The sequence below is a fragment of the Mobula birostris genome, chromosome 9 (assembly GCF_030028105.1).
Source record: "Mobula birostris isolate sMobBir1 chromosome 9, sMobBir1.hap1, whole genome shotgun sequence".
NCBI classification, from domain to species: Eukaryota; Metazoa; Chordata; class Chondrichthyes; order Myliobatiformes; family Myliobatidae; genus Mobula; species Mobula birostris.
The window spans coordinates 126,889,576-126,914,312 of record NC_092378.1 but is presented as its reverse complement, the minus strand read 5'-3'; the positions used below and the strand labels follow the sequence as shown (position 1 = coordinate 126,914,312).

The window sequence follows — 24,737 nt, the reverse complement described above, 5'->3', positions numbered from 1 at the left end:
CCCCCCTTCGAAGGTAGCAGATACAAAACCTTGAAAAAGTATACCACCAGGCTCATAGCCTCATAGTCGGTTTGTATCCTGCTGTTTTAAGATTCTTGAACTGATGAATTCCTGATCTCCCAATCTACCTCGTCTTGGCCCTTGCATTTTATTTGTCTACCTGCACTGCACTTTCTCTCTCCTTTTGTACTACTACAATGTACTTTTGTATGAATTTCCCCATCAGGTTGGCAAGCTTTTCACTGTATCTCAGTACATGTGACACAATAATTTGGGACGGCACAATAGCTTAGCAGCAGGTGTAATGCTATTACAATGCCAGGGATTCTGCCACTATAAAGGGTTTGCACATTCTCCCTGTGACCGCATGGGATTTCTCCCACATTCCAAACACATATGGATTAGTCGGATAATTAGTCAGTTTAGTGTAATTGGGTGGCGCTGACCTGTTGGGCCAGAATGGTCTGTAACCACTATTTCTAAAAAAAATTAATTAAACAGAAAAACTGCATCCAAGAACGACCATGGGTCCAATATTTTAATCCCATATGACAAAGTAGTAAGTGCCTACTGGATTCAAGATAGTGCAGAAAAAAAAGCTTATACAACTTCAGAGAATTATATTTAATTATAAAATACATAAAGCATAGTAAAAGGTTAACCAGGTCCTCAATTATAGTTTGGTAGAAGTGGAATAGGAAAGAAAATGTATAATCTTAAACCTATAACCTATAACTCTTAGATGTAGCAGCTCAGTCCATTACGGGGAAAATGCAATAAAACAGTGTGAAAAGCCACCATCAGAAGCAAGCAAGTGCAAAAGATTGAAGAGAAACAGTTCAATATCACCACTGGATATAATGATTTTGACAGAAATCACACAACCTAGTTTGTGAGTGCACAATGAAAGCAATGGACTTAGCTGAGGCTGCTCAGCTGAATAATGTCTGAAGAGACACAGTCAAAGTTAGTACAAAACAAATGGCTACCTGGGAAGTGGGCTTGTAAAAGAGAGGGACAGCCTTCTAATTACACAGGAAAGAAATCTTGGACATATTAGCCCAGATTTTTCCATTACATTATTTTACCTAAAGCAGTAGCCCAAATCCTGGTATTGAGTTTCATGATAAATCAAAGAAAAGGAGTGTGATTTCTTGCTATCTTTTCAAAAGTGGACTTTTTTACCAACCCAATTAGAATTAAAACGGATTTTTAACATCATTTTTATATTTGAAGTACTTCATTGGAAATCACATAATCGGTATATGGTTATAGTACTAAAGAAATGGGTCACTAGTATTGTTCTCGATTTAAATACATTTATCATTGCTGTATACAGGAGATTAAATCATGGCATGGAGTCAAATAGGATATGAAAACTAAAGAGGTTAGTTCCTCCATTGACTCCTCGAATAAGATCATGACTGAATCGATTGTGGCCTCAAAATCAGCTTCCCACCCTCTCTTCATATCCCTCATCTGCCACGTACTTCAGGTGTCTGTAGTCTTTTGAAAAGTTTAGACCAAGGAGTAAACTCAGACAGGATCAGTGGCTAAAATATGGAATTTGTGATGAATACTAAAAGGCAAGTTTTAAGAAGTCTATTAAGCTGGAACATGGCAACCACGTGGTGTTGGGAGAAAAGCAGTGCACATTGGTCAAAAATGAACAAGAATTATATCTGCTTATGGGAATTACTAAATATTACTGACAAACCTACGATTTATTTACCATCTCAAGATGCTCTTGCAGGGAAACCATATTCTTGACCTGGTGCAGTAGTGAAGCTGTTGTATAAGGAGTTTCAACAATGAAGTAAGGCCAAACACTTACTCTTTTTCTCCTCATATGCCTATTACCTCCCTCTGGTGCCCCTTCTCCTTCCCTTTCTCCCACGATCCACTCTCCTTTCCAATCAGGTTCCTCCTTCTTCAGCTATCACCTCCCAGCTTCTCACTTCATCCCCCTGACCTCCACCCCCCCCACCTACCTTCCCCTATCACCTCTCTGCTTATACTCCATCCCATCCTTCCACCTTCTTATTCTGGTATCTTCTCCCTTCCTTTCCAATGAGATTCCCCCTTCATTCTTCAAATGATAGTAAAGTCTATATGAAGCAGAGGAAGATTGCCTGGATTATGATCCTGCTCTGAAGAACTCATACAGCAATATCCTGGGCCGGGATGATTAATCTCCTTGAGAATCTTCATCTGTGTAGGAAAAACTCCAACAAATGGAGTTTATCTCAAAATTCAAATGTCTTTAAAAAGAGCTTCTTGAATGCCATAGTCAGTCAAATGCTGTCAAGAACACTCATCTGATCTTGGAAATTCAGCTCTTTTATCCAAGTTTGAACCAAGGCTTTAATGAAGTCTAGAAACATATGGTCCAAGCAAAGCCAAAAATTAAGTCATAGTATTTTCACTGTTGTACTTAAGCCAGAGGTATTTAAAATGTTCAGCACACTTTCCAGTGAGTATTATAATGGGCTTTGGTCTTATCAGCCATATTCAGCTGAACTGCAAAATACCAACTGATTATTCAAATATCAAAGTACAAAAGAGAATAGGTGAGTGGTGCTGGGGCTGAAGAAATGGTTACTGAGTGTGGGCTGACATTATTATTGAGGCACTGCGACTGTTCTTGTCTACACATTAAGCAAGTTAACATTTAAAAACTTATTAGTGACTCCAAGTGGTTTCTTTAAATATTGGAGCAAGAATCAAAGTTGAGGAGACTGCAGTCAATAATGAAGATCTGAGAGGGATTCTCAAACAGACAGCCTCCAATAGTGTTGTCCAAACCAATACTGCATCATACATAATTCAGGAATCCTTTAGGCACACAATTTAACACTGCTAGTTTGGTTGCATTGAGCAGCCACTTACTGCAAAAATGTGAGTGAAACAGGGCTGAATCCCTTTTCTAGGTTTTTTTTAGAATAATTGACTAGAAAAGACTAGTTTGGGAAATTATTATACAAGTTTACTTTTAATTAATTAAGAACTCAAATTCTGATGCTCATATACAGGTTGATGTCATAAACTATTTGGACTGAATATTTATCTACTGCAAAATACTCATTAATTCCATTATTGATTTTGCTTTCTTTTCATTACAATGACATACTGTCATTTTTATGCAGGCTACAAAATTTGTAATAAATCATAAACTACATTAAATTAGGCTGCATTTATGCTTTATGATTAATGTCCAGATAAAATATTCATGATGAGAAACTAAACTAGCCTAGCTTTAATTGTAAAAGCAAATATGGAAAAGAAATCTATGCCAAACTGAATCAGATTGAACTACAGTTAAATAGATTTGGGTTGGACAAGGCAAAGAACTGAACTCAATACTGTAATACAACAAAGTACTCCTTACTGTACAGGAAAACAACCCTGAAGGAGAGCAACATATTCTTCCAAAATGAATTAACTATACAATACTTTATGTTTTGAAACAAACCTGCACTGATACCTTTAGTCTAAGTCAAACTTCTTTGAGTTGGTGGCGTGCTTATCTATAAAAAATGTTTTTGTTTTAGCATGATCAGGAGAAGCTTGGAAGCCCAGGCCAATTCCTCGATTTTGACGAAGGTTCAATGCTTTATCAAATTCCCTTTGCAGAATACTGTTATGTTTTTTTTCTTCTTGCTTGTTAAATGCCATGTTTGGTTTTCCATAAACATGTCCAGTTGATTGAGTTTGATTAGAAGATTTAAGTCCACCCATAAGTCTCAAGAATTTATTTTTCTGATCCACACTTTCAAACGTGGCTGTGTCCCATTGGGTACCGGTGCACTACAGTAGGGGGAAAAATATTAAAAGGTGAGAATCCTGCATTATTCCAAATATATACAGCACTGAGCAAAAGTCTTATTCAAGTGTAAAAAAATCTGTAAAGCTAAGATGCTTTCAAAGTAATGAAACAGAAAGTTTTTAAATATTAAAAATTTACTTTAAAGAGCAGTAAATAGCAAAAAACTAAATCAAATCAATATTTGCTGTGACTGCCCTTTGCTTGTTTTACAAGAAAATCTGCTGGTAAGTTTTTTCAAGCATCTCAGAGAACCTGCCCTAGTTTTCTGCACACTCTGGCTGTCTCGCTTCTGTCTCTATGTAATCCCAGACAATGATGTTGAGATCAGGGCTCTGTGGAAGCCAGACCATCTGTTGCAGAACTTCTTGATCTTCTTTTAGTTGAAGATAGTTCTTTATGACCTTGGTCATGTGATTGGTGTCATTGTCCTGCTGCAGAAAGAAGTTGCACCGATCAGATGCCTCTGTGATGGCATTGCGCAATGGATGAAAATATAGTTGTATTTCTCAGCATTGAGGATTTAATTAATTCTGACCGGATCACCAACCCCATATGCAGAATTGCAGCCCCAAGCCTGCAGGGAACCTTCATCATGCTTCATTGTTAGCTGCAGGCACTTGTCCATGTGGCACTCTCCAGCTCTTCTATGAACAAAATGCCTCTTGCTTGAGCCAAAATTTCAAATTTTGTCATCAGTCCAGAACACTTGCAGCCATGGTTCAGCGCTCCAGTCTTTGTATTTTTGTGCATAGATGAGTCTCTTGGCTTTGTTTCCACTTTAGAGGAATGGCTTTTTGCCAACAACTCTTCCATGAAGACCACTTCTGACAAGACTTCTTTGGACTGTGAGTTCCAGTTGTTCCTGTGAGTTCACACTTAATAGAAGTACAGGACGCCTTCTGATTTAGAAAGGACGTCAGTTTGATGTATCTCTCATCTGCTGCACTCGGTTTCTGTGGCCGCCCACTGTGTTTTTGGCCCTCAACCTTGCCCATTACTTTGTGCTTCTTCAGAAGAGTGTGGGCAGCACACTTTGAAACTCCTGTCTGCCGCAAAATTTCTGCTTGGGAGAGACCTTTCTGATGCAGGATGACCACCTTGTGTCTTGTTGCAATGCTCACTCTCGCCATGGTGTAAGAACTGATGATTTGAAGGTTAAAGTGCCACATCTGCCACACCCTCAGCTTTTAGTTTGGTTGTTCTTCGCCCAGTTTGATTCCTTCTTCACCCATTTCTGTTCCAGTTAATCAGTTTAGTTTATTCAGGTCATTATGTCATTGGTCATTAGCATCCGTTTGTTATCTTTGTTTAATCATGCACTGGATAAATAGGCACAAAGAAGTCAAGTTTTTAATTTTAATCAGGACTGATGAAGGGTCTCGGCCCAAAACATCAACTGTTTACTCTTTTTCATAAATGCTGCCAGGCCTTCTCTGTTCCTACAGCATTTAGTGTGTGTTGCTTGGAATTCCAGCATCTGCAGATTTTCTCTTGTTGGGATTGGACTACTACTTAATACTTACTTTCTTTAGCGAAATACAAGAAAATCTCTAAGATTTAATTTTTTGGAGAATGAATGTTTGGACATCTAAAATGAGCTCTTTTCTACTGACACACTAATGCAGAAGACAAAAAATAAACATCTAAAACAAAAGTTAAGTAAAAAAAAATTTAGGGTGCCTAACTAATACTTTTGCACCATACTGTAAATCTATTCTATTAGGCTTATGGTATCTTCACCAATTTAATGTTCAAAACTAGAAACAGACAAAATATAATGGATTTGATCTATGGTATGGCCACTGCCAAGTGGCAGTAGTTCATTGGGCAAAGAGGCACAAGCATCTAGTAGCTTGAGTTTCTAATGCATAATTCCAAGCAGATGTGACTATGTAGCAAGGACAACTTCAGGCAGCCACCAACAGGATAAATGCAGGAGAGTTGTCATAGAATGAGCTCGCTGTGGCAAAGGCCCAGGTTATCTTTGCTGGAACAGAACTTAAAATTTAAGTGGACTTTTGGGTCTCCTATGCTCTACTATCAATAAAGTTTTATCTATAATGCAGATTCCAACTGGTTCCACTCCAAAAGTGTAAAAATCCTTCACACATTGGCAGCTTTAGTAAGCAGGAACTGATTCTATTACCTACTGCTGTGGGGTATAAAAATAAAAGTAATAACAAAGACTAGGCCACGTTGGCCCATACTGATTGCTCCACTCTCTAATGAGATTATGGCTGAATGACTTCTTTGCACACAAACCACAGATCCTTGGATTTTTGATAACTAAAATTCAATCATTCTTAGTCTTGAACATACTCAGTGAATGAGCCTCCACAGATCTCTTCCAAACAAATCTCTTCCTCCTGCATGGAGAAATTTATTGTCAATGCTATCCTGAATTGCTGAAACCTTATTTTTAAACAGTGACCCCCGTTTCTTGAAATGTCAGCCAGAGAAATATCATCCACGCCAATGTAATTTTAAAAAGTGTCTGCTCACAGAACAGCTGGATAAACCATAGCAGTTATGCAATTCCACAGTTCTGCAGTTCAAATTCAAGGTTCGAATTAGCAGGTGTGAACCAGAGAAATCATACTGTACTTGTTATCTGACATGTTTGACTTTTAAATGCCTTGTCAATACAGGATACTTAGAGATGCACAATAAATGCTGGAATTACCTCAGTGATCCCATGTCCCATTAAATAATAAAACCTCTTCTTATTAAAATGTACATTAAGCCAAAGACAAAAGAGCATAATGAGTATCTATTTCTTCGTTGGTGGAATACAAAGAATATTATATTAATAAATGTAAAATGAATATCATAAGAAAGTAGAATAAATTTGATGCTCCATGTAATTTTTCTACTGGTCTAGTTCTTTGCACATTCAATAGCTTCCACATTTTTCCTTTTCTTCTACTGCAAACTGTCAAACTGTCCTCTTAAAACTCCCCCTCTGTAATTACTCCACCTTTACCTCTATCAATATCATATATCAGGTGTTGAGGAAACACAAATAGTTTGAGCATTCTATTTTCTCCTGATGAAAATTTATTTTTGGTTGAAATTCTGTGATCAAAGTGAAAAAAACTTAGCTGACGCTGACATAAACACATATTTTAGACTTCTCAGGTCGAAATTTGTCTTTGGCTGCCAGTGCTAAATGGATGCTAAAGTATTAGCCAAGTATCAGGAAGGGAATATATGGGTGGCAGACCCACTAGTTTCTAGTTATCACCAATAACTGGATTCAGCATTTCCATATTCAAGACAGTTAATGATAAAGCTGATCTGCATTAATGCAATTCAAAATTATGATTGAACCAATGTTACAACCTACCATTTCCTATAGTACCCATGCTATCTCCTGGATTTAAAATTTAAAATTTGCACTGAATGGGCTTGTTAATGATCCCATGCCAAATCAAGAAATAGGATCATTTAGCCAAAATAATTCCATTGACTTTTAATAGTAAGTAGCAAGTATGTGACAAATGTATTATTGTGAAGTTGATTTAATAACCACAAACTGAATTATGGTTTATAATTATAAATTTCACTAAAAGGTGTGCTTACTTTAAAAATGTAGTTTGAATATATTAATATGAAAACCATTTCTTCATTCAGTAAGCAGTTATCATAAAATATTAAATCTGTAGCCAATTAAAGCATCAAAAAATTTAATGTGTACCTACTTTTTTTTCCAAATCTTATAACAGCAAATAGGGCAAAACTCAAAATTATTGCAAGCTAACAACTAAATTTGTTAACTTTTGATTGGGAGACATTTTGCTGTAACTATCAAACACTGCAGAATCTTTCAAAACTGAGGAATCAGAGGGGAGTTCAAAATATTGTCCAATTGTTAACCTGAAGTTCGTTTTCACAACTAACTGTTAACTTCCTGCATTAATCCCTATGCTAGAGGTTTCTTTTAGCAATCCATAAAATAATCTGTAAATTGGTAAATTACTTACTAATGGTTTAGTTTCAAAAGAAGCTCTTGGTTCAGGAGTATCTGTTTTACCAGATTCTCGATCAATTTCTTCCTGCAAAGCCTTCCGTCTAGCCTAAAATAAAAAATATAAAATGAATAAAATGTTCCATTTCACATTTGCAAATTATGCAAAGAAGAATGTAAGCATGGTTTTAGAAGGGTGATAACCTAGACTTCAATCTGTATTTTGATGTTAACGTTGCATTCAATGTTTTAAAGAATGCTAACTTCAAAGATAAATATTGCCACTCAAGTCGTGCGGCAAGAAAAACATTTTAAGGGGTGGGACGTAAGGATTCTATCCTCGGTCTCATTTTGTAAATGCAGTGACAGCCAATTGACCTCTGCTTCAATAACTTGTAAAATTTTGGGATCGGGAGTATAATCATATTGGGCACTTAATGCCTATGACCAGGGACAAGTTTCTAGCTGAATGTACGCAGAGATGCTATTGAGAAATGTGGAAATAGTTTTGGAGTTAGAAAATAAAATTCATATTATGGTTCTCAAGTATTACCAGTACCAGTTCCAAGGTATTGGAGATTATCTAATTAGAGAATGTGACCAAATTACGCAATCCTCCTTTAGAAGACGTCCATAAAGCAAACTCTTGGTTTACAGACAACCTTGGGTTAACTACGCCCAGATGCTGTTTCTGTGGCACTTTCTTTCTCTTCCTCAATCCAAAAGTAAACTATGAATAACACCCTTTATAAATGATTAACTGATCATTAAAAATACATTCAAAGCTCTGTAGGATATCACATTCAGGAACCTTGACAAAATATTCCCAATGATTGACAGGATGGACATCCTACTTTTTTCATATTATTGAACAACAACATATTGAAGTGAAAACAAACAATGGTTAAAGGAGCAGCCAGGTACCTAGCCAAACTTCTCCTAAATGTTGCAAATGAACCTGCTTCCAGTACTTCTGCTGGCAGCTCGTTCCACATACACACCACCTCGTAAGTGAAGTTACCCCTCAGGTTGCCCTTAAATATTTCATCCTTCACCTTTAACCTATGACCTCTAGCTGTAGTAACACCTAACTTCAGTGGAAAAAACCTGCATCTCTATCAAGTCTCCCCTTATTCTCCTACGTTCTATTACATAAATGCAATTTCCTTTTCATTCTACCATCAATTCTTATTTTCCTCTCTTCTTCTGAAAAGAAGCAATAAGTGCTTCCTGGTGGCAATACTTCCCACCCCGTTGTTCTGTTTATAAGGCTTGCCAACTCATTTCAAGGAAGTACACAATCTTCCTCATAATCTAATCTAATCTTGGATGGCCATCACTGTGATGATTTCAATCTGGAAAAATAACAGTATATTTCTAAAATATACTGTTACACATTTAACAGTTCTTTTCCTTGTATGGTAATTTATACATTAAATTCATATATAATATTTTGAAGCTTTATCCAATGAGTAATTAGGCCAAACATTCAAGAAGACCTCAATTTTGATGCCCTGTGTGGATATGATTTCTGTCTAAAGTATCCAAAATGCTACTCTTGGCTTCATTTGGCCTCATTTAAAGAAAAGAACCAACTAAGGTTCTGAGTCCAAATTGCTACCCAATGACTTCTGTTAAGAGTGTTTCATCAAAGATAAACTGGATTATAGTTAACATTGATGATATAGCCAGTTATAACTTCTCATTTTAAAACAAGCAGTTGGAGGAAAACTGCAGCTGAATTGGCAATAAAATACCTTCAACTGAAGTCAAATATTAGATACCTATAAACGGAAAATGTTGGAAATTCTCAGCAGGTCAGGCTGCATCTATGGAGCAAGAAACAAAAGTTAAAAGTTTCAGGTCAATGACCTCAGTTCTGACAAAAGGTCGTTAATCTAAAACATTAACTGTTGTTGTTTCCACATGTTGCCTGATCTACTGAGACTGATGCTCAGCCAAAATACTTTGACTTTCAAATATAATACTTTGTTGACTGGAAACCATAATTAGAAGCCCATCTTCTGCGTATAACTTTTCTCCTATTAATAAAATATCAATTTTCCTTTGTTTATTGCCATCCATCGAGTTTATATAGAACGACTGAAAATGAATCATAGGCCTATACAGTCATGCTGTTGCCTATGTAGCCTGTTCTGCCTGTTTCCTACAATGAACAGATGTTCAATGCATTTGTGTACCTTGTCTATTGTCACTTCAAATAAACTTCCTTTTCTTTCAGATATAATCTGCAAATCATCACTGTCGCACTGCTCTGTTTTTACCTGAAATAACAAAATTCAGCAACATTTCACTTTATCACACATCCATATACAAAAAGGTACAAATAAAAATAATTTTATGTAAAAGAAAACACAAATTACTGTTAAGCTGCTTTCAAACAGAACTGCTGCTTGAGAAGGTCATGGCTTCATGGCAAAACAAATTCCTTTAAATACTTTACAGTTTAAGCAACAAGAAAATTAATTTGCGTTACTTTAAAAGCTTGGGTCCCAGGTGGGGCGTCTTTCTTTCCCTTTTTAATTTTCTTTTTATTTTTTATAGATTCCTTAGGAACATCTAATGCTGCTTCCTGCTTGTCCTCTTTTGTCCTCTTTGAAGGGGAGTGTTGGGATTTGCAAATATTACTAGTTTTGTCACATTTATTTATTTCTTTATCATTTTTTTCAATTTCTTCTCCTTCAGCAGTAATGGATCTTTTCCTTTTCTTCTTTTTAGACTTTGTACTACATTCAGTGACATTTTCAATTTCTTCCAACTTTTTCCTCTCATTTTCCAGTGATGAATGTTCATTGTGTGACTCTTCAGGTTCCAACAGATGCCTTTTGGAATGTAGCTTTTCTTTCTTCTTCTTTTTTGTGAATTTTTTGTCTGTCTCATTGTTATGGTTGTCTACCATTTGATTATGTTTTTGCTTTCTTACATCTGCTTGGCTGAATTGGTCATACCCAGTTTCGAGTTCACCAGAATGTTTGTCTTTTTTTTGTTTCTTTGGTGATTTTTCAGTTTCATGTGTTTCAATATTCTCCATATGAGATCGCTTCTTCTTTTTCTTCATACTTTTGGCATCAGCAACACAAGGTTCTTCTGTCATTTCATCTGCAGTACCATCTGATGTTTTGATACCTTTAGCTAAGCCTTCTTCCACATTGACATGTTTGACACCATCTTTGCTCACACTCTTAACATGTTTGGCTTCATTCTGAACTCTGCCTGCTTCATCCTCACATGTTTTTCTATTACTCTCTTCAGTAATGTTCTGTGGGTCAGAATCATCAACTGGTTTACACTTTTTTTTCTTTTTCTTTTTCTTTTTTAAACCACCATATACATCCTCCTGAACTTCTCCTTCTGGTGGATTCTCTTCCTTTGTCAATTTTTTCTCAATCTTGGATCCTTGATCTTCTTCTATAGTTTTCGCCCTTTTAGATTTGCTTTTCTTCTTCTTAACTGACTTTATATCACTGCACTCTTCAGGGTACGAAGCTAGTTCCGATTCATTTGCCTCATTTAGAAGAGTTTTCACTTTATGCTTTTTCTTTTTCTTCCCTTCAGATTTATGTTTCTCACTAAATTCTTTTCTCTGAGTGTCGGTAACAATTATTTCAATTTGTTTTTTATTCTTTACTGACTTTGATTGAGTAGCCTCAATGTCGCGTTTGTGCATTCTAAAAAAAAACAAAATACATTAATGTTCCAATTGGTTAACTTGATCATTTCAGACACATCATTCTCACATTCCAGATATTCAGTAGGCTGCTACAAATAGCTTTCAACAATTTCAGGATCACAAATATTTCATCTTCTGTGTTGAAGCAAATGTATTTTCTTTACATTTTTCAAAAAATATCTGACTTCATAATGAACTATTATTTTGGAATATGCTGGAGTTAATATTAATTTCATTTGATTTAATCAAGACACCAGTATGTTAAAATTACTACATTTTGGTACTTAAAATACATTTTATTAAATACTTGCAATATTTTTCAAGGACATAAGAAGCATTTATTGGTGTCTTTCTTTCAGCATTATTAAAAGTATAAAGTGGCACAAAATTGTCAGGCAACATCTAATACATAGTTCAACAGATAAAAGAGCTGTGGGAGTAAACTCACAGAAACATTTGCAAATATTAGACAAGATGAGAAAGCAGGTAAAATGAACATAAATAAGAGCCACAAAAGAACATGAAAAAGTTATGAAAACAGTTATAATCAATGGCTCAACCTCATTCATACATGCAGTTTAAGTCGACTGCATTTCAAAGCCTTGGAAGGGTTTCAGAAGAGTTACCAGAATGAACATTACAGCACAGCTCAGGTGATTTGGCCCATGATGTTGTACTAACCTTTTAACCTATTCCAAAATCAACCTAACCCTTCCCTCCCACATAGCCCTCCAATTTTATATCATTTATGTACCTATCTAAGAGTCTCTTAAATGTCTTTAATATCTCTGGCTCTACACCACCTGTGGCAGCACATTCCACACACTTATCTCACTCTGTGCAAAATAAAAACTAAACTCCGATATCCTCTCTATACATTCCTTTAATCACCTTAAAATTATGCCCCCTCAAATTAGCCACCTCTGCCCTAGGAAAAGTCTTTGGCTGTCCACTCAATCTATGACTCCTAACATCTTGTATACTTCTATTAAGTCGCCTATGATCCTCTGCTCCAAAGAGAAAAGCTGTAGCTCGCTCAACCTGTCCACTTAAGACATGCTCTCCTATCCAGGCAGCACTTTGTAAATCTCTGTATTCTCTCTAAAGTTTACACATCCTTCTCTTGGCAGACCACACTTGGAATACTGAATGCAATATTCCAATTGTAGTCTGAATGGGGTTTTATCGAGCTGCAACATTATTTTGCAGCCATCAGTTAAATGAGCAAACTGGATTTGTTTTTCTTAATCTCAAGTTGGCCAGGACAAAATAAATAGCCTTTCTCTAAGCAGAAAATAGGGATAAGCATTCTGTTATGCTGGATTTTTGAGAAAAGAAAGGTAATTTCATACTAAATAAAAGCTAAACCAATGAACAAATATTCACATCAGCTCTTCTGAGTGATTATAAGAGATTTCCAGAGACAGTGAACGAGCTGGACTAGTTATCAAAGTAACACACACAAAATGCTAGAGATCTTAGCAGGACAGGCAGTATCTATGGAAAAGGTACAAAGTCGACGTTCTGTGCCGAGACCCTTCTTCAGGACTGAGAAGGAAGGTGGGGGGAGATACCTGAATAAAAAGATGGGGGAGGGGAAAGTGGCTAGCTGGGAGGTGATAGGTGAAGCCAAGTGGGTGGGAAACTTCAAGAGCTGAAGAAAAAGGAATCTTATGGAAGAGGAGAGTGGACAGTAGAAGGAAGGAGGAGAGGACCCGGGGGAAGTAATAGGCAAGTGAGAAAAAGTGAAAGGTTAGAGTGGGGAATAGACGAAGGAGGGAGGGGCATCTGTTCACTAGGAGAAATGAATACTCTATCAACAGATTGGAGGGTACCCAGAGGGAATATAGAGTGTTGCTCCTCCACCCTGAGGGTGGCCTCATCTTGGCATTAAAGGAGGCCTTAGATCGACACATCAGAATGGTAATCAGAATTTAAATGTTTGGTCACCAGGAAGTCCCACTAGTGGCAGATGGTGCGGAGGAGCTCGACGGGCAGTCCCCCAATTTAGGACATGTCTCACCAATGTACAGGAGGCCTTTTCGAGAGCACCGTACACAACAGATGACCCCAGCAGATTCACAGATGAAGTGTTGCCTCATCTGGAAGGACCGTTTGGGGCCCTGAATGGATAAGTGAATCTAAATGTAAATTAACACAACAAGCTGCTGAAATATAAAGGAGTCGATAGTTGTTAACTTAAAGATGAACATGTGAGAAAATTCCTTAATTTGATTTTGAGCTGGCCATTTGCCAAGTTTCTCAATGAACAAATAAAAGTGGAGCAGATAATTGTAACCAAATTCTGATTCATTAGCAGGAATTTTGATTATTTATACACTAGCTTTTTTTTCATAGAATCATAGAACAGTACAGCACAGTACAGGCCCTTTGGCCCACATTGTTGTGCCGACCCTCAAACCCTGCCTCCCATATAACCCCCCACCTTAAATTCCTCCATATCCCTGTCTAGTAGTCTCTTAAATTTCACTCGTGTATCTGCCTCCACCACTGACTCAGGCAGTGTATTCCATGCACCAACCACTCTCCGAGTAAAAAACCTTCCTCTAATATCCCCCTTCAACTTCCCACCCCTTACCTTAAAGCCATGTCCTCTTGTCTTGAACAGTGGTGCCCTGGGGAAGAGGCGCTGGCTATCCACTCTATCTATTCCTTTTAATATCTTGTACACCTCTATCATGTCTCCTCTCATCCTCCTTCTCTCCAAAGAGTAAAGCCCTAGCTCCTTTAATCTCTGATCATAATCCATACTCTCTAAACCAGACAGCATCCTGGTAAATCTCCTCTGTACCCTTTCCAATGCTTCCATATCCTTCCTATAGTGAGGCGACCAGAACTGGACACAGTACTCCAAGTGTGGCCTAACCAGAGTTTTATAGAGCTGCATCATTACCTCGCGACTCTTAAACTCTATCCCTCGACTTATGAAAGCTAACACCCCATAAGCTTTCTTAACTACCTTATCTACCTGTGAGGCAACTTTCAGGGATCTGTGGACACGTACCCCTAGATCCCTCTGCTCCTCCACACTACAAAGTATCCTGCCATTTACTTTGTACTCAGCCTTGGAGTTTGTCCTTCCAAAGTGTACCACCTCACACTTGTCCGGGTTGAACTCCATCTGCCACTTCTCAGCCCACTTCTGCAACCTATCAATGTCTCTCTGTAATCTTCAACAATCCTCTACACTATCTACAACACCACCAACCTTTGTGTCGTCTGCAAACTTGCCAACCCACCCTTTTACCCCAACATCCAGGTCGTAAGTTTTCTGCAAAGAAAACTTTTTTAAAAATGCCAACGAATGTGAAACCCACCATCAGTATTCAGAAATGCATAGAGCAAAATCTGACAAACTAGAAGTTTGGAAACCAGTACAAGAGTGAAGTAATTATTATATTAAATAATATTAAGCATGAACAGAAAAGATATGCTATTAGAATCACCTCAAAGTTAAAGGAAAAAGACCCTGTAAAAATGTGCATAAAGTCATAGGTCACTATGAGGCTACCATTTATCAGCAGTGTTCATATTTATAAGTACCTACATACAAAACTATTCTCCTAATCACAGAAGGAACAGCACAAGAGTCCATTCAGACCTGCTGTCAGTCATCCAATTAATAACACCTTCCTACAGCCCTGAAAATTATTACCTCTATGGTGTTTATTCTCTGCTTTCTGAGTCATCACTGATTTGCAGCTTTATAAAACTGTGGTTAGGCCACATATGGAGTATTGCATTCAATTCTGGTCACATATTATATGATGGATGGGAGGTTTTGAATGGAGTGCAGAAGAGGATTACTGAGATGCTACCTGAATTAGAGAGCAAGTTCTGTAAGGAGGATGAACAAACTTGTTTTGCATTCTCTGGAGAGGCTGAGGCTGGGTAGAGACCTAAAATAAGTTTATATGATAATGAGAGACAGATATAGAGAGCAGGTATCTTTATCCCAGAGTGAAATGCATGGAGGGCATGCGTTTAAGGTGAGAAGGGCATTTTTTTTCCCTCTTCACAGTGAGTAATGGCTATCTGAATGCACTGCCAGGAATGGTATTGGAGGCAAATAAAATAGAGGCATTTAGAGATTTTTAGATAAGCATGTGAATGTGTAGAGAATTCAAGATTCAAGACTGAAGATTTGTTTCTTTATCATGTGTACATTGAAACATACAGTTAAGTGAAATGTGTTGTTTGCGTTAATAACCAACACACCAGGGGTGTGCTGGGGTCACCCACAAGTGCCACAACACAATCTGGCGCCAATATAGTACGCCCACAATGCTCAGTAGAACAACATAGGACACAAGCAACAAAACAGCTGCAAAACAAGCTCCATTCCTCCCTCCCACCCACACTCTTACAGTGTTCTCTAACCCCAAGGCAGTCCGTATTCTTTGGCCTCGGCTCCTGGCCATCCTGGATTCAGTCACAGGCACGCAGACATTGGGCCTTTGATTACCCCAGTGCAATCGCAGAGATTTCAACAGACTTTGATTTCCAGATTGCTGATCAATGGTCACCAGCCCTTGAACTCCACTGATGGCGCAATCTGAACACTAAGCCTCGAACTCTGGTCTCACCAATTCGCAAACCCAGAGGATCATCAGACCTTGTTCCTTCTGCTCATATGGAACTCCAACTCAAAACCCACTGACAATTCACATACTCTCTGGACCCACCAGCCTTTGTCCATGTTGGGCTGTTAGCCAGACATCCTGGCCCAGTTCAAGGGTATCCCGTATCTGCGTCACTCTCCTTCAAATGTGGAGCGAAGACTCAAGACTTAAGATTCTTGCATGTCCCTTAATTCCTCCACATCCCTGCCCCTAAAACTGTAACTTGGCCTCTAACTCCCCTCTCTGTCCGATAAACTATCCCAACGAACCAAAAAAAAAACTAAAAATCAATTAAATGATGGTCACAGCTTGACGCCATCTTGAGGACCTATAGAGGGATATGGACCTTGTGCAGTCAGGATTAGTTCAGTTAGATATTTAATTAGTTTGGCACAACAACAATGCGGGCTTGAGGACCTACTTTTGTGCTGTACTTTTCAAAGTTCTGCTCCAATTTCCCCAATTTTTTCATGCAGCATTTCAGAAAATTTCTGTTTACCTATTTTATTCTCATTGGAAACATTTTTTTCCAGATTTACTTTTGTCAAAACATATTATAGTTATTACAATTCTACCAATCACCCATTTGACTATTGTACTGGAAAGCAGTCTCTCCAACTTTGATCTTTCAGTCCTGCAGCAATCTCTGCATCCTAATTGTACTGATGGCATTCTTTCTAAGGTGTGGTTCAAAGGCTTGGGCATACTACCATAACTAGATCCTAACCGGTAATTTATTGAAAGGTGTAGTATAAAATCCACATTTTCTATAAAGCTAAGCATTCCAAGTACTTTGTACAACCTGCCCTGTCAGTTGCAAAAAAAACCCACTGTACATAGCCGCCTTCGGTTACTGTTACCACTTTGCTTCCAGATAAGCTCAATGCCTTTTTGCTCACTTTGACCATAAAAATATGGAAGAACTGTCACCATCTCCCACAGTCCCCGATGATCCTATGATTTCAGTCTCTGAGGCGAATATGCGAACAGCCTTCAGGAGGGGGGACCCATGAGAAGTTTCCAGCCCAGACACAATACCTGGCCACGTACTAAAGACCTGTGCTGATCAACTGGCTGGAGTGCTCACAGAGATCTTTGACCACTTCAGCAGTCTGAGGTACCCACCTGCTTCAAAGCAGGCTTCAATTATACCGGTGCCCAAGAAGAATGTGGTGACCTGCCTCAATGTCTATCATCTAGTAAAAGTTACATCCACAGTGATGAAGTGCTTTGAGAGACTAACGACAAAACATATCAACTCCTGCCTGAAAAGCAACTTAGACCCACTCCACTTTGCATACTGGAGCAACAGGCCCACAGCAGATGCCATCTCATTTGCCCTTCACTCAACCCTGGAATATCTGCTCAGCAAAGATGCATACACCAGGATGCTCTTGATCAACGACAGCTCAGCATTCAATACCATCACCCCTCAAAACTAAGTTTCTACATCTAGGGTCTCAATACCTCCTTGTGCAATTGGATCACCAATTTCCTCACTTGCAGACCCCAGTCAGTTCGGACTGGCAACATCTCCACCACAATCTCCATCAGCACAAGTGTACCACAATGCTGCGTGCTTAGCCCCTTGCTCCACTCGCTTTACACTTATGACTGTATAGCAAAGCATAACCCCAAAACCATATTCAAATTTGCTGACAACACCACTGTTGTAGGCCAAATCAAAGATAGGAGGGAGATGGAAAATCTGGTTGGATGGTGCCATAACAACCTCTTACTCAATGTCATCAGACCAGGGAGCTGATTATTGACTTCAGAAGAAGGAAACCAAAGGTCCATGAGCCAGTCCTCATCAGAGGGTCAGGGGTGCAGAGTGGTGGCAACTTTAAATTCCTCAGTGTTATTTTTTGGAGAACCTGTAATGAGCCCAGCACACAAGTACAATTATGAAGAAATCTCAGGGTCCTATATGGTGACATACATGTACTTTGATAATAAATTTACTTTGAACTTTGAAGATTTGGTATCTCACCAAATACTCTTACAAATTTGTAGTTGGAGAGTATTTTGACTGGTTGCATCCTGGTATGGAGGCTCCATACCAGGATAAATACAGGGCCCTGGTGGAGGACTTTGTCAAATGGTGGAAGCTGAATCAACCGCAGCTCAGCATTAGTAAGATAAAGGAGATGGTGATAGACTTTAGGAAGACCAAGCCTGCCTGCTCCCTGTTACTATTGATGGTGAGAATGTGGATGTGGTGAGGACCTACAAGCACCTGGATGACAGATTTGAGTGGAGCACCAACACAAAGGCTGTGTACAAGAAAGGCCAATCACCTCTATTTCCTGAGGAGACTGAGGTTCTTTGGAGGATGCAGGCCTCTCCTTCACATGTTCTACTAGTCTGTTGTCGCTAGTACAATCTTCTCTGCAGTGGTATGCTATGGCAATGGCACCAACATGTGTGTTCCCACCGGCTGAATAAACCAATTAGAAAGGCTGGCTCTGTTATAGCGGTCAAATTGGATACACTGGAGGATGTGTAGAACAAAGGATCCTACAGCAAATCCAGACAGTTCTGGACAATGTTTCTCACCCTCTGCATGCCACCTTAGCTGAACAGAGGAGCACTTTTAGCAATAGACTTAGACAACTGCGCTGCTCCAAAGAGCACGATACGAGGTCATTCTTACCCTCAGCCATAGGCTCTATAATGTCAACTTTTAGCTGGGGAAGTGATGATCCCCTTCCTGTTACACTGCTTGAGATAACTTATTTTTTAATTCTTTTTGCTTCTCTTCGAATACGTATTTATGTATCTGTGCACTCACAATGCTACTTTGACATTGTAATTTCCTTTGGGATCAATAAAGTAACAATCAATGCACAGGATCAAAACAGGCTGCAGAAGGTTGCAGATTCAGCCAGCTCTATCACGGGCACAATCTTCCCCACCATCGAATGTATCTTTAAGAGGCGAGACCTCAAGATGGTGGCGTCCATCACTAAGGACCCTCACCATCCAAAATGTGCCCTCATCTTGTTACCACTATCAAGGTGGAGGTACAGGAGCCTGATGATCCACAGCCAACAATTCAGAAACAGCTTCTTCCACTCCGCAATCATATTTCTAGAGTCCACAAACTAATGAACATTGTCATCACCATTCCTTTTGACAGTTGTTCTGTTTATTTTGTAATTTATAATAATTTTAATTCTTGCACTGTACCACTGCCATAAAACAACGAATTTCACAAAGATTCAGGCTTCTACCACCTTCCTTTCCAGTCCTGATGAAAGGTCTTGGCCTGAGACATCAACTGTTATTCTTATCTACCACCACATCAGCCTCCGCATCCAACACATTATCTTTCGCAACTTCCGCCATCTCTATAGACATGCTACTACTAAACGTATCTTTACCACCCCCCCAACACCGCTTTCCACAGACATCACTTCATCCGTGATTCCCTTGTCCATTTGTCCCTTCCTACCAATCTCCCTCACAGCACTTATCCATGCAAGCGGCCTAAGTACTACACCTGCCCATACAAATTCTCCTTCACCTCCATTCAGGGCCCCAAACAGTTCTTCCAGTTGAGGCAACACTTCACCTGCAAATCTGCTGGGGTCAACTATTGTGTCCAGTGCTCCCAATGCGGCCTCCTCTACATTGGTGAGACCAATAGTAATTTAGGGGGCTGCCTTGTCGAGCACCTCCACACCATCCACTATAAGCGGTACTTCCCAGTGGCCAACCATTTTAATTCTGATTCTCATTCCCATTCCGACATGTCGATTCATGGGCTCCTCTTGTGTCAAGATGAGGCCACACTCAGATTGGAGGGTACAACACCTTCATCTTCTTCAATTTCTTCTTCCAGTGAACAAATCCAAACCCCCCCCCCGCCCCCGGCCAACCACATTCCCCACTCTGACCTTTTACTTTTTCCCACTTGTTATTACTTCCCTGTGGGTCCCCTCCTCCTTCCCTTTCTTCTATCCTCTGCTATCAGATTCATTCTTCTCTAGCCCTTGACCTTTCCCCCCATCTGGCTTCACCTATCACCTTCTAGCCAGCCTCTTTTCCCTTGCCCCACCTTTTAATTCAGGCATCTCCACCCTTCCCTCTCTGTCCTGATGAAGGGCCTCAGCTCGAAATGTCGACTGCTTACTCTTTTCCATACATGCTGCCTGACCTACTGAGTTCCTCCAGCATTTTGTGTGTTTTTACTTGGATTTCCAGCAACTGCAGATCTTCTTCTCTTTGTGATCAACTGTTATTCCCCTCCACAGATGCTGACTGACTTGGGCAGTTCCTCCAGTATTTTATGTGCGTAAGATTTGAAAACATATACAGAATCTCTTGTATTTAAAATTCCATGTCATGTAAGAAAGTGATAATTAACCTGATTCTGAAGAAACAGGGAAGCTAGCCATTAGAAATTATTATAAAGAACATTTCTATGAATTATAAATTATGTTGAAAATGAAATGTCAGTGCACAGTGGGGAGTATTTTAAGCGGTTGGGTCGCATCTAGGCTGGTACAGAAGCACTAATGCCTAGGAACAGAAAGGGCTACAGAAGGATACAGTCCAGTCCATCATGGGCAAAGCCTTCCTCAGCATTGAGTTCACTTACATGGACCTCTGCACAAGAAAGCACCACCCAGGACATGCCCTCCCTCGTCAGTAGGATTAGGAACAGTTTTTACCCTGCAACCATCAAGGTCCTGAGAAGGTGAAATAAGTTCTGATCTAGAGATTCACTGTTAAGAACACCTTACAACTCATATTCTCGGTATTATATTTATTTGATTCACTGTTAAGAACACCTTACAACTCATTCTCGGTATTATTTTAATTTGCAGAGTTTGTCTTCTTTTGCACATTGGTGTTTATCAATATTGTTTTTTGTAAAATTCTATTGTTTTTTCCCTGTGAATTGCAAGAAAATTAATCTCATGCTAATATACGGTATACAAGTTGCAAGAACAAGTTGATGAACCTGGTTTTCTTCATTAATTACTCTGATCTTCATCTAAATCACAATATTAGGCAAACACATCTGCCTTAACAAATAACACACAAACAATTGTACTTCTCATCAATACTGAGTACACCATTTAAAAATAATCACAGTCTAGGTTCAAAAAAGTATGGGAACCTCTAGGGTAATGCCATCTACAAAAACTATTGGGAGTCAGGTGTTCCAATAAATGAGATGAGATTGGATGTGTGGATTATAGCGGTGCCCTGCCCTATAAAAATAAAAGACACACAGTTAGGTTACTGACAGAGCCTACTCTTCTCAAGGAAGATCAGCTTATATGCAGCATGTCTCAATCAAAACAACTTTCAGAGGACCTTAGAAGAATTGTAGAGATATGCGAATCTGGAAAAGGCCACAAAAGCATTTCTAAAGACCTGGGTGTTCATCAGTCCACAGTAGGAGAAATTGTTTACAAATTGAGGAAATTCAATACTATTGCTACTCTCCCTTGGAGTGGGTGTCCTGCAAAGATCACATCAAGATCACAATGTGCAATGCTAAAGGAAGTGAAAAAGAACCCAAGGGTACCAGCAAAAGACCTGCAGAAATCCCAAGAACTTGTTCAAGTTCTGTTCATGAGTCCACTATAAGAAAAACACTGAACAAGAATGGTCATCAAAGGACACCATGGAGGAAACCACCGCTCTCCAAAAAAAAAAAAAAAATTTGCTGCATGTCTCAAGTTTACAGAAGACCACCTGAATGCTCTACAAAGCTTCTAGGACAATGTTATGTGGAGAGATGACACAAAAGTTTAATTTTTGGCAGAAATGCACACCACTATGTTTGGAGGAAAAGGCACACTGCACACCAACACTTCATCCCAAATGTGAAGCATGGTGGAAGGAGCATCATGGTTTGGGGCTGCTTTGCTGCCTCAGGGCCTGGATAATTTGCAATCATTGACAGAACAACTAATTCAAAATTATATCGAGGCATTTTAAAAGAGAGTGTCAGGGAAGCAGTCCATCACCTGAAGCTTAACAGAAGTTGGATGATACAACAAGACAATCATCCAAAACACAAGAGTAAATCAACAACAGAATGGATTAAAAAGAAAAAAAATCATGTTTTGGAATGGCCAAGTCAGAGCCCAGACCTTAATCCAATTGAGATACTGTGGCATGTCCTGAAGAGGGCTGTTCATTTAAGGTATCCCAGAAATTTTGATGAACTGATGCAATTTTCTATGGAGGAATGGTCTAAAATTCCTCCTTGCCATTGTGCAAGTCTGATCAGCAGCTACAGGAAATGTTTGGTGGAGGTTATTCCTGCTAAAGGATGTTCTAGCAGTTATTAAATACAACAGCTCTCATAATTTTTCCAGCCAGGACTGTGAATGATTAAACAATGTGTTCAATAAAGACATGAAAAGTACAATTGTTTGTGTGTTGTTAGATTATGCAGATTGTGTTAGTCTATTATTGGGACTTGGATGAAGATTAGACCACATTTTTGAGTAATTAATACAGAAAACCACGTAACTGCAAAGGGTTCACAACTTTTTCTTGCACCTGTATGTACTTTGATAATAAATTTACTCTGAACTTTTTAAGCTGCTACACTCCAAATCATTGATGTGCCGAATGATTGTTGGTTTTGTTCAAGAACAAGGACCAGGAATTACTCAACATGTTAGAATGTTGAATTGTGGTGGGCCAAGTGATACTGCGACTGCCCAACTAGAAGGAGAGCCAATGAGAAAAAAAAAGTTAAGGGGACATATACCCAAATTGTGTTCTCAATGTCAGGCTTAGACCTGCCCAGACCATTCTGCTTAAGTTATTGCAGAAACAGGCCTCGGAAGTGCTGCTAAATTCTGCTTCTGCAAATGTGGGCCATGGATGGCAAAGGCTATTCCAGTGTGAATGGGAATCCAAGTAGCCCGTTGTGTCCTAGTTATTGCACATCATAGGGCAGCACTGATCTCTACCTTGCCATATTCTTCTGTAGCCTGGACTACCTACAAGAAAGATACACCAATAACTCTGAAAAATTCATTGAAAGAATAAGTAAACCAATGTCAGCATCATTCCTAGGCCAACATCCCCATAATTGAAGCCCCAATTACACTTAATCATTTGACAAGACATGACTAAAATCAGATTCAACAGAACAGAGAACATAGGCATCTATAGCACATCACAGTGCCTACAGTCCACAACGTTGTGCCAGCCATGTAACCTACTCTAGAAAATGCCTACAGATTCCCTACTGCATAGCCCTCTATTTTTCTACACTCCACGTATTTATTAAAGAGATAGTGCCTCTTTCACCATCACAGGCACTGCATTCCACGCACCCACCACTCTCTGTTTGAAAAACTTACCCAACGTCCTCTCTATACCTACTTCCAAGCACCTTAAAACTATACTCTACTCTGACACCTTCCATGGGAATAGATTACTAGGTGGACAGAAGAAAATATTCAAGGATTCAAGATTCAAAGCCAACTTGGAAAAAATACAGCAACTAAATTGGCATTGAGAATTCATTGCCTCTGACATGAAGAACAGGCATTTATGAAGATACTAAGAACCTCAAGTCCTTGCAATGAAATAAAAAACAAAAACCAAGGGTAAACAGCAAAAAGGAGTGTTACCATCTCAAAATTATTCATTTAACCTGTCATGCATCTTCTGTCCCATTTGTGCCGGGAGTCTGGCCTTTTCAGTCACTTCAATACTCACAAAACTGGTGCAGAAGAAAAGTAATCCTTGATCCCGAGGGATCATCCAAGAAAAAGACATAGAGGACCTCAAAGAAGAACGTTACAGCCTCTTCAACCAAGCTGCAGGTTCTGATTTTTTTAAATGGACATTGTATCATGTAGGACATCAATCATGTACAATATGATCCAATTTCTCAGCCAGTGTTTGACTACCTGTTAAAGTCGCTGTGGCATGGAACCGTATGCTATTTTCTAGTTTCTAGATGTCAGTGGCATCATTTATAAAATCAGCTGCAATACAGAAATAGGAGTGTACACAACATTATGAAAATGTAAATTCCAAAAGCAGCTTTAAGTTTCCAATGGTGAGGTGTATATGAACTGCAATTATGCAAATTATTATATTCATAAAATAAATAAACCAAATATTGAAGATATTTTAATTTTCAATTAAACATATCGAATTACATTGAACATTTTACCTGTACCTTTGAATCAGGGCCAAATTCTTTAGAAATGCATCCATTTAATCTTATTTCACTGCTTTGTTGTAAAAACCACTCTATGTGGAATGGGGCAAAGCAATCATTGTAGTAAAAAAATATTATTCTAAGCATTATAATTACAGGCCAGTGTGAAAAAATGATATTTTAATACAATGCAGTTGATTCTTAAACTTGAGCCTGAAGCCATTCCTCTCTCAGTTCCAACTTTCCTGTAACTAATTGATAACAATTACTTTGCAGCTAGATAAATTAATCAGTTGTAAAATTTTCCCTGACACGGTGAACATTAAATAATTCTCACCTGTGTTGCAACAAGTGAGAGAAAACAAGCGCAGGCCTTGCTTTGAATCGCCACACACGTGCACGACAACGGTACCAGATAACCCGGTAATGAAAGCTCGTCCCTTCCACTCGCG

At 38.9% G+C, this 24,737-nt stretch overlaps 1 protein-coding gene across 2 annotated transcripts; it reads right to left on the bottom strand.

Annotated features, from left to right (window-relative positions):
* Nucleotides 1–1,977: 1,977 nt before the first annotated feature.
* LOC140203051 (uncharacterized) lies at nt 1,978–24,721 on the bottom strand. Of its 2 annotated transcripts, XM_072268778.1 has the most exons (6): nt 24,623–24,721; nt 24,029–24,106; nt 10,291–11,482; nt 9,995–10,078; nt 7,810–7,902; nt 1,978–3,807 (listed from the first exon to the last, which is right to left on the bottom strand). In XM_072268778.1, exons 3-6 carry the CDS (start codon nt 11,479–11,481, stop codon nt 3,487–3,489), a joined length of 1,689 nt encoding a protein of 562 aa, XP_072124879.1. In that variant the 5' UTR covers nt 11,482; nt 24,029–24,106; nt 24,623–24,721; the 3' UTR covers nt 1,978–3,486. The 2 variants fall into 2 exon arrangements, with proteins under 2 accessions (XP_072124879.1, XP_072124878.1); XM_072268777.1 differs by lacking the exon at nt 24,029–24,106 and having other exon boundaries at nt 1,979–3,807.
* Between the last annotated feature and the right edge of the window lie 16 nt (nt 24,722–24,737).

What these genes read in the sequence shown, in the direction of transcription:
- LOC140203051 (XM_072268778.1), bottom strand. Translation starts at nt 11,481, where the DNA reads ATGCACAAACGCGACATTGAGGCTACTCAATCAAAGTCAGTAAAGAAT. An exon ending in CTGGGACCCAAGCTTTTAAA is followed by an intron (nt 10,079 to 10,290) that starts GTAACGCAAATT and finishes TTGTTATTTCAG; the next exon opens with GTAAAAACAGAGCAGTGCGA. An exon ending in TTGAAGTGACAATAGACAAG is followed by an intron (nt 7,903 to 9,994) that starts GTACACAAATGC and finishes TTTTTATTTTAG; the next exon opens with GCTAGACGGAAGGCTTTGCA.